The sequence below is a fragment of the Myxocyprinus asiaticus genome, chromosome 19 (genome assembly GCF_019703515.2).
Source record: "Myxocyprinus asiaticus isolate MX2 ecotype Aquarium Trade chromosome 19, UBuf_Myxa_2, whole genome shotgun sequence".
Lineage (NCBI taxonomy): Eukaryota > Metazoa > Chordata > Actinopteri > Cypriniformes > Catostomidae > Myxocyprinus > Myxocyprinus asiaticus.
In genome coordinates, this window is record NC_059362.1 from 2359727 (window position 1) to 2372947 (window position 13221).

The following is a 13221-nucleotide window of genomic DNA, read 5'->3' on the forward strand; positions in this document are numbered from 1 at the left end:
GCGAACCCCTTGTGTCACTACATCGACACAACATCGAGTGAGTGACAGACAGGGAACAGCAAGAGGTAGCAGCTGAATGATAGAGGAGTGGATTCTCCTCTTCAGAGATGTAACTTGACCCTGCATCTTTTAAAAGTGGCCTGAGATATTAATAAAGCAGTTAAAGATGTCTGTGAATGTTTAAATACAAAAATAATTGAAAATAGTCCAGATGGATCCCCTTTGGTGTTCAGGAATAGTTAGGCCACAGTAGGCCTTGTTTGTCCTGCTCTCTTTGTACAAACTGAAGAACCAGTGGGTGGGGCCAAGGGTGTGATGATATAAAGTAGGCGTTGATGTTTTTTCACTGTAGAGGCGGTCAGGAATTAATGTACCCCTAGAGATGTAGGGTTGTCACGGAAGTAGAGAACGAGGCATTTTTGAAGCTTGGTTTCAATAAATGCTTTTATTGCATTGGGGATTAAGTTTTGAAATGTACAGTATGTTTTTATAGAAGAAAGACCTCTTACCTCTTAATGTCAAGGAAAATTGGACTCCTAATGATATGCAAAAAGACCATTGACAAAGACCTTTTGATCATCAAGTTTATTTTTGTTTATTTGCAAATGGATAACAGTAAAGTTTAGTATTCCACCAATCAACGAGCTTGTGCTGCACTTCCACACAAAATAATTCCATATTTACACACTTTATATTAATTTCCACAATCAAACTAAAACCTCAAAAAATCTGTTCATTATTGGCTCTTATGACAAGAAAAAAAAAGAAAAAAAAAAAAGACATGATAAAATTGTTTTGAATACAATAAATCATACAGCTGAATGGAACAAGTTTACTCATATTCAAAAACGAGTAAAAACAGTTGTTTAGGTTTGTTAATATATGTGTCCAAATCTACATCACAAGGGTACATACTGTATGTTCAACTATTCATTTTAAATGGTCAAAGGTTTCAACTTAAATTTGAAATATTCTGTATTATAATGCTGCATGTCTCAGAAACACTCATGTTCATTTATTAAAGGAAAATAGCAGCTGACACAGAACATACTGTGGCATTCTGAGCATTAATTTACGTTCAGCAACAAAATACCAAATATGGCTCTTACAATGTTTCTTTGTGCCTCGAGTATATCTTCATTGTCATATCATGTTGTTCCTCATTTCAACATCTTTAAGATGCCATTCTATCCAAAGGAGAGAAAAAGCATATCTGCCCTTGTGCTCGAGTTTGCAAGTATGAAAACATACTGCACTCACAACATACACGACTAAAAATGACCACAATCATAAAAGAAAAGAAAGCCTATGGCATGATGCATTAATATGACAATATAGCATACTTCCTGCAGGAAAGAAGAAAATGAAAGAGGATCATTATGTTTATCTGCTGCTCTGATATTCAACCCCAATATGCCATTCCCTCCATCTACAACAGTCAACATTTTCTGCTTAAAGTATTCCTCAAAACACATATGGTTTTTAATAGTTTAGATGATGGATTGTGCAAAAATTATCATATTCTAGGCCCTAAGAGGAGCCATCACTCTCTGATTTAATTTGATTGCCTCTTTCATGCAACATGCACTCATAAACAATTCAGACACACTGAACATGACAGAGTTTGAATATAATGGACAGAGTAAAACATTTCCAGGTTATGTGGAGATCCCTTACACTCAGTTTTCAAATGACATCTGAAACGTTTATAGCCTTTATTTCCAAAAACAAGGTGAAAGTTAATGCTAATGCACAAATCAAAATCAATCTTAGCTTTCTATGTAACATTTTGATGATCTGAATGCCAGTAAACTGGTTAGAATTGACAGTGACCAACATGAAAAAAATCTGACTTTTAGTGCTGCCAGATGATTCTGTGGAAGCTAACAGTTAACCTCTGAATATGTATAAAAAAAAAAAAAAAAAAAAAAAAATCTATTTCGAGCCTTGTTTTTTTTTTAATCAGATCCAACGATTGGAAGAACAGTGCCACATTTGAAGAAAATTATTTTGTATTAAAGCATTCAAATGAATCACCTTTTGCATCACCAAAGCGAAGAACTGTATCTAATCAAAGGATGAATGAAAAGTAAGCTCATCTCTTATAAACAGTTTAAATGTTCTGCGAGCTCAAGGAATATTGTGCACGCTCCAAAATCAAAACTGATTAAGTGTAGAAGGCACAAATTCTCTGCATGTGCTCAATTACGAATTAATCAAAACTATAATCAACACAGATATTTCTTATCAAACTCTTCAAATAATTTAGAGTTATCAATTAGAGATGTAAGGAGAAATATCAATATCAGCTGTACAAGAAATGCTGCCAGGAACAATGAGAGTCATAAACAGAAATTTTGCGACTCTTCTGAATGTAACTGCATTTGTTTAGCACCTATATTGTGAAAAGCATTGTGTAGTGCTCTCATAACCCATCATCAAATTATACATTCTCACCAACACTGAAAGTGCACTACATGAAATTGTAATACTAATAAGTCTTAAGTGCATACATAAACATTTTTAAATGATGATGCAGAGAAGTTCAGGCTGACAAAGAGAAATGGTGCTGTGTCTATGTGATGACATATTGCAAGGTGTTTCAACATTTAATCACGTGCAGAATTTTAGATATCAACAATTAAATTTTCACTAGTTAAAATGCAAATTCTTGATATCAGGAGTGGAATTACTACTATCACTAGTAGAATTTCACAATGATCTGTCATTCACTTCTATTCAAAATGCAATTACAGATATCTAGAATTAATATCTTGCCAGTTTAATTTCTAATGTCAGATATCAAAATGCACTTTTTACTAGTAAAAATGCTCATTTTTGATATCTAAAAATATATTCAACATGTTAGATTTAGTATTTCAGATATTAATAAATTGGAGAGTAATTAAAGATATGTAAAAAGCTTTCTTACTAGTTACAATCCCATTACAGATATCTGAAATTACCACTGCAACTAGTGAAAACCAAATTACCGATATCAAAAATGAGCATTTTTATTAGTTGCAATTCAATTATTGATTACAAGAATGGACATTTGCACTTGAAACAATGTAATTATTGATACAAACAATCATTTCAACAATCAATATAATTTTTAAAAGTAAGAAGTGCATTGCAGAAACTGGAATTTTTACTAGCATGGAATTAAATATAGATCTCTGTAATTGTGTTTTGAACAGGAGTGAATGACAGATCATTGTGAAATTCTACTTGTGAAAATACACTTACAGATATTTCAAATGTTTTTTACTAGTAGTATTCCATTTTAAATTATTTGCTAGTGCAAATGTAATTACTGATATCAAAATTGAGCAATTTTACAAGTAGAAATTCAAATTTCATGAATTAACATTTTTACTAGTGAAAATTGAATTGCAGGTATCAATAATTCACACGTGATTAAATTATAAATTATTACTCCTAACCTATTATTCATATTCATATCCATATTATTCATATCAATTATAATTTATATCCTGCACATGATTAAAAGTCAATTCGACTTGCCATAGTCTTAAGAATGTAATTACGGAAAACTATTGGCTGTTAAAGGATTTACTCAAATGTTAATTTTCAACCTGCTCGCTCTAACATAATCTAAATGATGTGCATCATGTATAAAAGCGTGATGTATATATTATGAATGTTCATGACGAGCCCTTTGACTAAAGCGGCAATAAACTCTCTTCTCTTTCTGTTCTGTCTCGGTCAGAGTTCGTTGAAGGCAGAGTTCTCTGCGGTTTTAAACATCAGAATGGAGTTGTAGATTTTCAGAGCAGGTCCCAGTTTAATGCTGAGGATCTTCACCAGGTCCACCTGCGTCAAAAGCAGGAAGGCCTCTCCATCAATTTGCTGAAATAAAATAAAAATAAGGGGTGTACAGTATAAGCTGGCATGCATACATACAGTAGTATCTGTTAATAGTGTGGTTCAGTGTATTTTAAAGGTGTTTTTTTGATCTGCAACAGCGTTTGAGTGATTAAGTGTTAAACAAAAGGTCATAAATAAACTGCCAGTCAAGGAATTTTATGCAACATAATGAAAATATTTCTGTTCCCTGTATTTATGTCAGTCCACATCACCAGCAGCACCATGTTAGCATACACTATTTAATCTAAAAACCTGCATTTTATTAACAAACTATCCATATTTTATTTACAAGATACCTACAGTACAGTATGTGCATTTAAACAAAATTATTATTAGGATAATAAGGAGATAGGAGAAAGGAGTGTACAGTTTCTATAGTTTCTGGCAGCAGAACTTATCAAATGATTGAGAAAAGTGTTATAACCGTTTATAGTATATGTGCAGTGTTGCAGAGTGCACTTTCAGCATTTTTAAGAGCTATTTCAGGTGTCTGGATTACAGTGGTGGAGTGATGATGTACAGTCACAGTAAAGTATGTCAGTTTGTGGTAGTGTGCTGCATCATCCACATCCTAACACTCAGAACTGACACGCAAGATGGAAAATTGCACTCCTCGAATTGCGTCCAACTGTCAGGTGTATTCTGTTGATTCATGTCTTTTATTTTGAAATTCTAGTTCCTGTTTCATGTCATGTGTTCCTGTTTCCCTAGTCATGTGATTTCTGTTTTCCCTCCATGTTCATGTGTCATGTTTTCATTGGTTTATTTTTTAATTATCTTGTTATCAGTTCTGTTTGTTCATTGGTTTATGTTCTCCCATGTCTTGTATTTAAGCCCTCATGTTTGCATTGTCTATTTGTGGAGTATTGTATGTGATGGTATATGTCAAGTCAAGTCAAGTCAAGTCAAGTCAAGTCAAGTCAAGTCCATGTTCTTGTTAGATCACGTTTATGGTTAGGGTTTTTGGAGTTCACTTATAAAATAAACTGCACTTGGGTTCTTCATCTTCACGTCCTCGTCATCATCATCATTGTCAGCAGTTCCAGCATACGTTACAGAATACTCCACCTCCCATGGACCCAGCGGTTTTGCTTCTGCGCTTACGTCAGGGGAATCGTCCTCTGGAGGACTATGTTGAGGACTTCTGCGGTCTAGCCAGCCAGGTAGACTTCAATGAGGTTGCCCTCAAGGGTTGTTTTAGATTTGGACTAAATGAGTCCATTTCTTTTTTGATGCCTGGCGATCGCAGTTCCCTCAGCCTGGCTCAATATATCGACCTCGCCCTTCGATTCATCGGTTCCCCGTTCACTGTGGGGGAGGCGGATCCCGAGCCAGAGTTCCACGACATGGCCGCCGCCGAGCCAGAGTCCCACGTCACGGCCGCCGCCGAGCCAGAGTCCCACGTCACGGCGACGCCTCGGCCTGCTCCATGCCACGTCACAGCGACGCCTCGGCCTGCTCCATGCCACGTCACAGCGACGCCTCGGCCTGCTCCATGCCACGTCACAGCGACGCCTCGGCCTGCTCCATGCCACGTCACAGCGACGCCTCGGCCTGCTCCATGCCACGTCACAGCGACGCTTCAGCCTGCTTCATGCCACGTCACAGCCACACCTGAGCAGTGGCCGCCGCCGAGCCAGAGTTCCACGACATGGCCGCCGCCGAGCCAGAGTTCCACATCAAGGCCGCCGCCGAGCCAGAATTCCTCGACATGGCCGCCGCCGAGCCAGAGTTCCACGACACGGCCGCCGCCGAGCCAGATTCCCACGTCACGGCCGCCGCCGAGCCAGATTCCCACGTCACGGCCGCCGCCGAGCCAGAGTCCCACGTCACGGCGACGCCTCGGCCTGCTCCATGCCACGTCACGGCGACGCCTCGGCCTGCTCCATGCCACGTCACGGCGACGCCTCGGCCTGCTCCATGCCACGTCACGGCGACGCCTCGGCCTGCTCCATGCCACGTCACGGCGACGCCTCGGCCTGCTCCATGCCACGTCACGGCGACGCCTCGGCCTGCTCCATGCCACGTCACGGCGACGCCTCGGCCTGCTCCATGCCACGTCACAGCGACACTTCAGCCTGCTTCATGCCACGTCACAGCCACACCTGAGCAGTGGGACCTGGAGATGGTTCCCACCCTTATACCCACCTTTAGTTCTCCTGAGCAGGCAAGGGGAACTTTCGGTCCTCCGATCCCGCCTGGACCCTCTGAGCCCTGGACTTCGCTTTGGCCTGTCGGTCCCTTGACATTGCCTCAGCTCGGCGTTCCCTCGGCTCCACTACGGTCCTTCAGCCTGTCGGCTGTGCCAGGGTCCCTCGTCCCTCTGGCTCCTCCTTGGTCTGTCGGTTACCTGGCTCCGCTTTGGCTCTACGATCCCTCAGCTCCGCCTTGCTCCTTCAAGCCTCTAGCGCCGCCTTGGTCCTCCCTGCCATCATCTCCACCCTGGCCCTTCGTGTCTTTGGCTACTCTCCGGGCACCACGTTCCAAGGCTCCGCCCCTCGAGCCTCTCATGGCTTCACCTCCCACGGACTTTGCCCTGGTCCCATGCCCCTCGCCCTTTCTCGCCACGCCACGCCCCACGCCTCAAGACACCCCCCCCCCGCTCCCTACAGAACTTTGAATTATGTCATGTATTACGTGTTTTGTTTATGTGTTGGGGCGTCAGGAGCCACCCCTTAGTGGGGGGGATATGTCAGGTGTATTCTGTTGATTCATGTCTTTTATTTTGAAATTCTAGTTCCTGTTTCATGTCATGTGTTCCTGTTTCCCTAGTCATGTGATTTCTGTTTTCCCTCCATGTTCATGTGTCATATTTTCATTGGTTTATTGTTTAATTATCTTATCAGTTCTGTTTGTTCATTGGTTTATGTTCTCCCATGTCTTGTATTTAAGCCCTCATGTTTGCATTGTCTATTTGTGGAGTATTGTATGTGATGGTATGTGTTAGTCAAGTCAAGTCAAGTCAAGTCAAGTCTAGTTTAGTTTATGTCAAGTTCATGTTCTTGTTAGATCACGTTTATGGTTAGGGTTTTTGGAGTTCACTTATAAAATGAACTGCACTTGGGTTCTTCATCTTCACGTCATCGTCATCATTGTCAGCAGTTCCAGATTACACCAACGCAGATGATGTTTGCACGTTAACTGATTTGCATAATTCCTTTAGTGCACTGGGTGCTAAAACAGCTTTACCCCATGTCTACTTCTCATGACAACACAAATCCTTTGACGAACTCCGTTTAAATTTTTTTTAGCCACTTAATTTTTCCCATCCATCTGAAATAAAAAGTGTGAATTGAGTACTATGAATTTGATTTGTTTTGTATTTGTATTTAAATAACTTCTGACTGTTACATCAAAGCTTGTGATGTTTATGGTCTCTGGTGTACTAATTTAAATGAACTTGCAACACAGCCAAGTGTAGTGTTAGTTACAAATGGAGATCTAAACAGACCGTGTTTCAATGTAAGGGTTTAGTAGAGAGGCGAATACAGACTAAGAGATAGACAACTGGATTAAATATAGCTAGATCATGACACACACTGTAAAATGAGTGTGTGTGCGTGTAAATGAGTAATGGTAATTATGTGAGACAAGTACAATCTTTGTAAATCCAAAGGCGAGAGTCTTACAATAAATCACTGTCATGTTATCTGTCATGTTATAAGATTGTTATTCTGATTAATGGTGATGTGTTGTGATATGTGTGTGTGTGTGTGTGTGTGTGTGTGTGTGTGAGTGTGAGAGAGAGAGAAAGAAAGAGAGAATATTAATCTGAATTTCCTATTTCAGTAGTTCACAAGTTAATGTAATCCTGAAGTGAGGATAGTGTAAACAAGTTTGGCTTGCTGTCCCTGGAGGAGGGCTCGAGGCTCAAGACTTGACCTGAGCTCGAATACACCCCCTTCCCCCTTGCTTGTAGAGTTATTAATGAATAGATAGGATGAGATGGGGTGGTGGAGGGGTACCGGAAGTATCATCACAATCATAGAGGTAAGCAGCTGTTATATACGCTCACTTTGGCAATGTAATTGGTCAGATTAAATGAACATGCTCCTCCCGAACTTTGTTATGAAACTCTATTTCAGTAGTTTGCAAGTTAATGTAATTCTGTAGTGAGGATAGTGTAAATGAGTTTGGCTCGCTGTCCTTGGAGGAGGGCTTGAGGCTCGAATACCTCCCAAAAGAAGCCAAGACCGGGCAGCGAGTCGCTAGTATCGGAGCCCATGAAACACGGAAAGCAATGTGTTTGGGGTAGTAATATTGAAATGCTGAACGACAGTCACTATGATGATAGATGATAGAACAAACGGTCTGCTTTGGGGATAGGAAACTGAGAGCTACAAGATATGTAGAGAATGAGTACAGTGAAAAATAGGCGTAAAACGCTGAAGAAACAGTGGCGGTTGCTGCCGCATGGAAATGAGCTCTCATGGGAGAGCCCACAATACGAATAAACATGAGTTAGCTCACATGGCATTCGCACAAGAGAACCCTCACTGTGATTAGAATGGGAGAGCCCTTGAAAGCATGTGGGAGGGCCTTCACAGCAATACGAATGGGAGGGCCCTCCATGTGTACGGATGGGGCTGGTGACTCTCATGGTGACTCTTGAATGAAGTGATTAAAGCTGCTTTAGAATGAGAGCCCCTGCTTTAGAACAAGAGCTGCTTAAGAATGAGATGAATTGAGCCAATAGCAGGAGCACCTGGACAGCATGTTTGCACTGATTTGGAGATGTATTGAGCCAACAGCAGGAGCACCGCAGTTGCGGTGTTGCAAGGCTTGAACGCACTGCCCGAGGAGAGGATTTTGCAGTGTGTTTGTATGCGTTGGAGAAGGGGACTTGCAGTTGCAAATTCAGGGCTCATTACGGCTGCGGTGGCACGTAGACAAAGCAGCAATATACGGCAGCAGCAGTGGATTAGTATTTGGACCATTAGTGAATTTGGCCAAAGACACCTGAAGCGTGGTTGAACATAGATCACATCAGTCAGCAGCTAATATTGCGGCTAACAGGGGCTCAAGTTTGGGTAGGCATCTGCATTCTGCTGAGATCACGGCCAAGCCCAGCATTCTGATAGTCGTGTCTCCATTATCATAAACATTGGCAGCAGGGCTACCGCTACTTGCTGCTTTCCTCGAGCAACAGTGTTTACTGATAATACAACATTTACAGAGTGTGACAGTAATATGTAAATTATGCATTTGCGGAAACGGCTAGCATGAAATAGCAGCGACGAATAGGGTATTTGACGAATAATTGAACTAGAATAGTAAAAAGGGGGCTCTTTTCTAGAGTTTAAAGTACTGCTGTTGCAGCTGAGTGGTTGAACCAGGATGGTAAATGAGAGCATGCTAAAAGGAACTCCTGTGGGAGCGAGGAGTGGGAAGCACTGTTTTGTTTTCACTGCTGTGGAATTCCCTGTAGATGCACTTTTATATAAGATGTGTCAAACTTAGGAAATTTGACGAAAGGCTGTAGCAATCGTGTTATGATAATGTTTTTCAGCACGATTTGGAGTTGCAAACACGTGAATCAAAGTAGCTATGTTCAAACGCTTGAGGGAGAAAGTATGAAATGTAGTGTCACGGCACTTTTGGGAAAAAGCAATGGACACTGGATGATTTTGATAATTATTACACTTATTATTGGTAGCGAAAGCAGTGCTAGATTCAACAGGCTGCGGGCTATCAAGGATTTAGAAACGTCTAGCATGTAATAGGTCGAGGGCACCATACTGATTTGCAGATCACAGCAAATAGAAAGACTGTTCTGCAGACTGCATCAGACTGCACTGATAGGGAGATCAGTTTATTCTTATTTAGGAGGCTTAAGTAACAGACAATTAGAGGCCTGCGGGCTAAAGAAGGAATAACATTTATACAGTTGTGTTACAGTAGTACATAAGCAGCCATAATGGTGATCGGTGGGTCCAAGCAGATAAAAAAAAGCTTTATCGTAATGGACAGATACTATTCTCATCTCCTTACAATTGTTAAGCCAGGGCAGAGAATGTACAGGAAAACTTACATTTGTTTGCTGGATTAAATTTCTGGATCACTGTGAAGCAATCAGGATACAAACTTGAGCATGTGCGTACATATAGGTACGACATGATTTAAAGTGATTGTTTGACATTTGAATTAGAAGGCATCTGAAATTGTATTTGGATGATTATCCGTGGTATGATATTTATAGCTTATAAGTATGGTTTGGAGCTTAGTATATTGTTCTCTGTACGTAATGTGAGGAATTAAATATAATAGAAATAATTCTGTATTATACTGGCACGAAATGAAGTCTCATTATAATGGGGATGTATGAAATTGGAGTTTGTGCCTTTGAGTAGGATTTAATAAATACTTGTGGCCACGATTTGTGAAATAGTGTTGTGAATAAATACAGCTTGTTATATTGATAGCCAGTAATAAATTCTATGGAATAACTGAAATATTATGAAGCAAAATGCAAACCTGAATCATTTGGCACCAATTTCGACACGTTACTCTAAGCTTGAGTGGAGCACAAAATTATGACGGATTTGATGAATCACTTTAAAAGTCATACAGCAAATAGGTTCTATGGGAAATTTCTTAAAAGTATATGTGATCCAATAATTCATAGTAGCATTAAAATAACCAATAATATGTGACAAAATAGAGGAGACAAAATTTGTCTTTGAGATTAAATTGATTTCACCAGCGTGAAATGTTTATATAATAGTTTGAGTTATATATTTGAATAAATGTTTGCAGAAAGCATTTGCTGCATGGTTATCAGAGCTGCATGGTGAGGTGATCTCAAATGCTGTGAAGAGGAGAGACATATTTGCGGACCCGCCTCGAGTGCGCGGACAGAAGCTGCATACAGCCGTGGTGAGCTGTAGCATGGTCAGAGTGGATGTTGCTGTGGCAGCCAGTTCACGCTAAAAGTTCTGCTTTGATTTGAAAAGATGTTTGTAATTAGAGTGGCGGTCGTTTGAGAGGAAGTTCAATTGCTGTGATTGCCCCTGTGTTCCAAATGGATAATTTACCCTCCGAAGGGCACGATCATGATAGGGAGAATGATCATGATAGTCTAGTAGTTGATGGCAATGTCTTTGAAGGGAAAAGGGCATAGGGACAATCCCTTCTGAATTGAACGCACCCTGAACGAGCTGCACAGCAAGGTAATCAAGGTTGACAGGAAGCACCTGTACGGGAGAACCGGGTTGAAGCGCTGGAGGGCGTTGGAATAATGTTTGAATTCCCTTACAAAAAATCTAAACTAGCCGCAAACTTTTTTGCTGCTTGCTATTTTCACATGAAAATTAGCTTTTGATTTGCCGCAAATGTTTGCCAGAAGTTTGCAGCTCTTCGCTGGTAGTGGTGAACCTCCGGCAAACCTTTGGCAACAATGGACAATTTGCTGCAAGTCTGCCGCAAAGATCATTTGTATGTGAAAATGATCAGTGGCGAATTTACTGCAAGTTTACAGCAAATTTGCCATGAACTCTTGATTTTCGTACGGGTTAATTTGTTCATCTTTTGATTCCCTTGCGTTAAATTAAAGCTGAAATAGAGCTCAAGTGACATGAAGCTGAAGCAGCGCCCATTCGCCGAGGCAGCCTCACGCCATTTAGGGACCGCTCCACGTGGAAAGTTAAGATGAGAGTACCTGCATACAGCCATAGGGAGCTGTACCACAGGTATACATCTAAGCAGTGGCCACTTGTGGAGGCAGCCTCGATGAAAGATTAGAATGAAACAAGACAGTGCAGAAACAATGGTTAAAGTGGCAGCCACCGTAGCCACGAGATATGGAAATAGTGGCTGCTGAGCAGCTTGTTGAATAACGTGACGATTGCTATGGAAGAGCATATCTAATGAGGGCAACTGCTTAATGCAGAGTAGTGGGTCATCCAAATCTGTCACGGGTAAGTGGATAGGACTACTGCTGGAAGAATTGTCACAATCATAGAGGTAAGCAGCTGTTATATGCGCTTACTCTGGCGATGTGATTGGTCGGATTAAATGAACATGCTCCTCCAGAACTTTGTTATGAAACTCCACATGTTAGGAATGCAGTTCCCATTGAAACATGAGTAGTTGTGAAATACACATGGACATGAAACACTGATGTGTATAACCAAAGTTTTAGGTTAAAATTTGTACATTTGTATAAGGTAAATTTATGTTATTAGATGCTGTAACTGGTCTAAATTTCTTTTTGAGTTTTTCACCACTTTTAATCATTTGTTTTCCCTTCACTAGTTCATTCAAATTGTCCCGTGACATGAAATTTTAAAAGAAAAAATATACCATGTATTCTCTCAATTAATAGGGTACAATGGGGCAAAATAAAAAATTTAAAATACCAGAGTACTTTCCTTAACACCTGTTTATCACTATACACTGCAAAATATTGGTGATCCATGAGATCACTGCACGCAGTGTCTAAAGATTGATTTTGAGGTAATTTGATCTAATTTTTAATATGTTGCAAAAAAAAGCTAATGAGAATCCCTGAAATTATCACATTTATTTTGAGAAAAAATACTTTTGTCATTTTCAGTTTTGTTCAAGATGATTAAATACATTTATTTTTATAACTGTCCAATAAGGGAATCTTAATTTGTTACTCAAAAACGCATCTTGCTGTCTCAAATGTATTTGCGTAAGTTGACACATTTTGCCCTATAACTACATTGAAACAATATCACTTTAACCCCCATGGCACCCTACAGCCATCTTTTGGTCATTGTTGGCATTGCAAGTCATTGCAGTGTCGTTTTCCAGCTGATGACAGCAATCTGACACGCACACACACACACGTTTGTAAAATAAATGTTTACTATAGAAAGTACAAAATTGCTAAATGTTTACTCTGATTCTTCTGATTTATAATCGAATTTAATTTTCGGAATTTTGTAGTTAATTTCTGTTTCTTGATGTCCATTTTCTTGACATTATTATGCATTTACTTTGAGTTATTAAATTTTTATGTTTGAAATAAATTATTGGTAGAAAAATACTTATTTTGTGTCTTTTTGTAACACCATGGTCAGGTTTGATTGCAAGCATTATGACATTAACTGCAAAAACTGACACTTCAAATCAATTTTAAAATGCTAATCTTTGACAAATAATAGTTTGATAATGTCTAAATATATATCCAAATGCATACCTTGTGATAAAATATAAAATTAGGTTACAACAAGCCATCAGACTACACAGTAGGTGACTACAGCCATCTACTGGCTGTTACTGGCATGACATGGTGTTCAAGTCATGTTATTTATATTTTGTTGGGCTGCCCCAACCAAAGATTTTCCTAGTCGACTAGTAGTC

General features: G+C 40.0%; 1 protein-coding gene across 4 annotated transcripts in view; it reads right to left on the bottom strand.

The window, feature by feature from the left end:
* Positions 1-576: 576 nt before the first annotated feature.
* Positions 577-13221, bottom strand: part of l3mbtl3 (L3MBTL histone methyl-lysine binding protein 3) — a 158405-nt gene continuing 145760 nt past the window's right edge. For 2 of the 4 annotated variants that reach the window (XM_051644830.1, XM_051644829.1), the window contains one exon: positions 577-3873. In XM_051644830.1, the coding sequence (XP_051500790.1) occupies positions 3730-3873 (144 nt within the window). In that variant the 3' untranslated portion in view covers positions 577-3729. The remainder of the gene's footprint in view (positions 3874-13221) is intronic. The other 2 variants (XR_007892052.1, XR_007892051.1) reach the window with 1 other exon arrangement.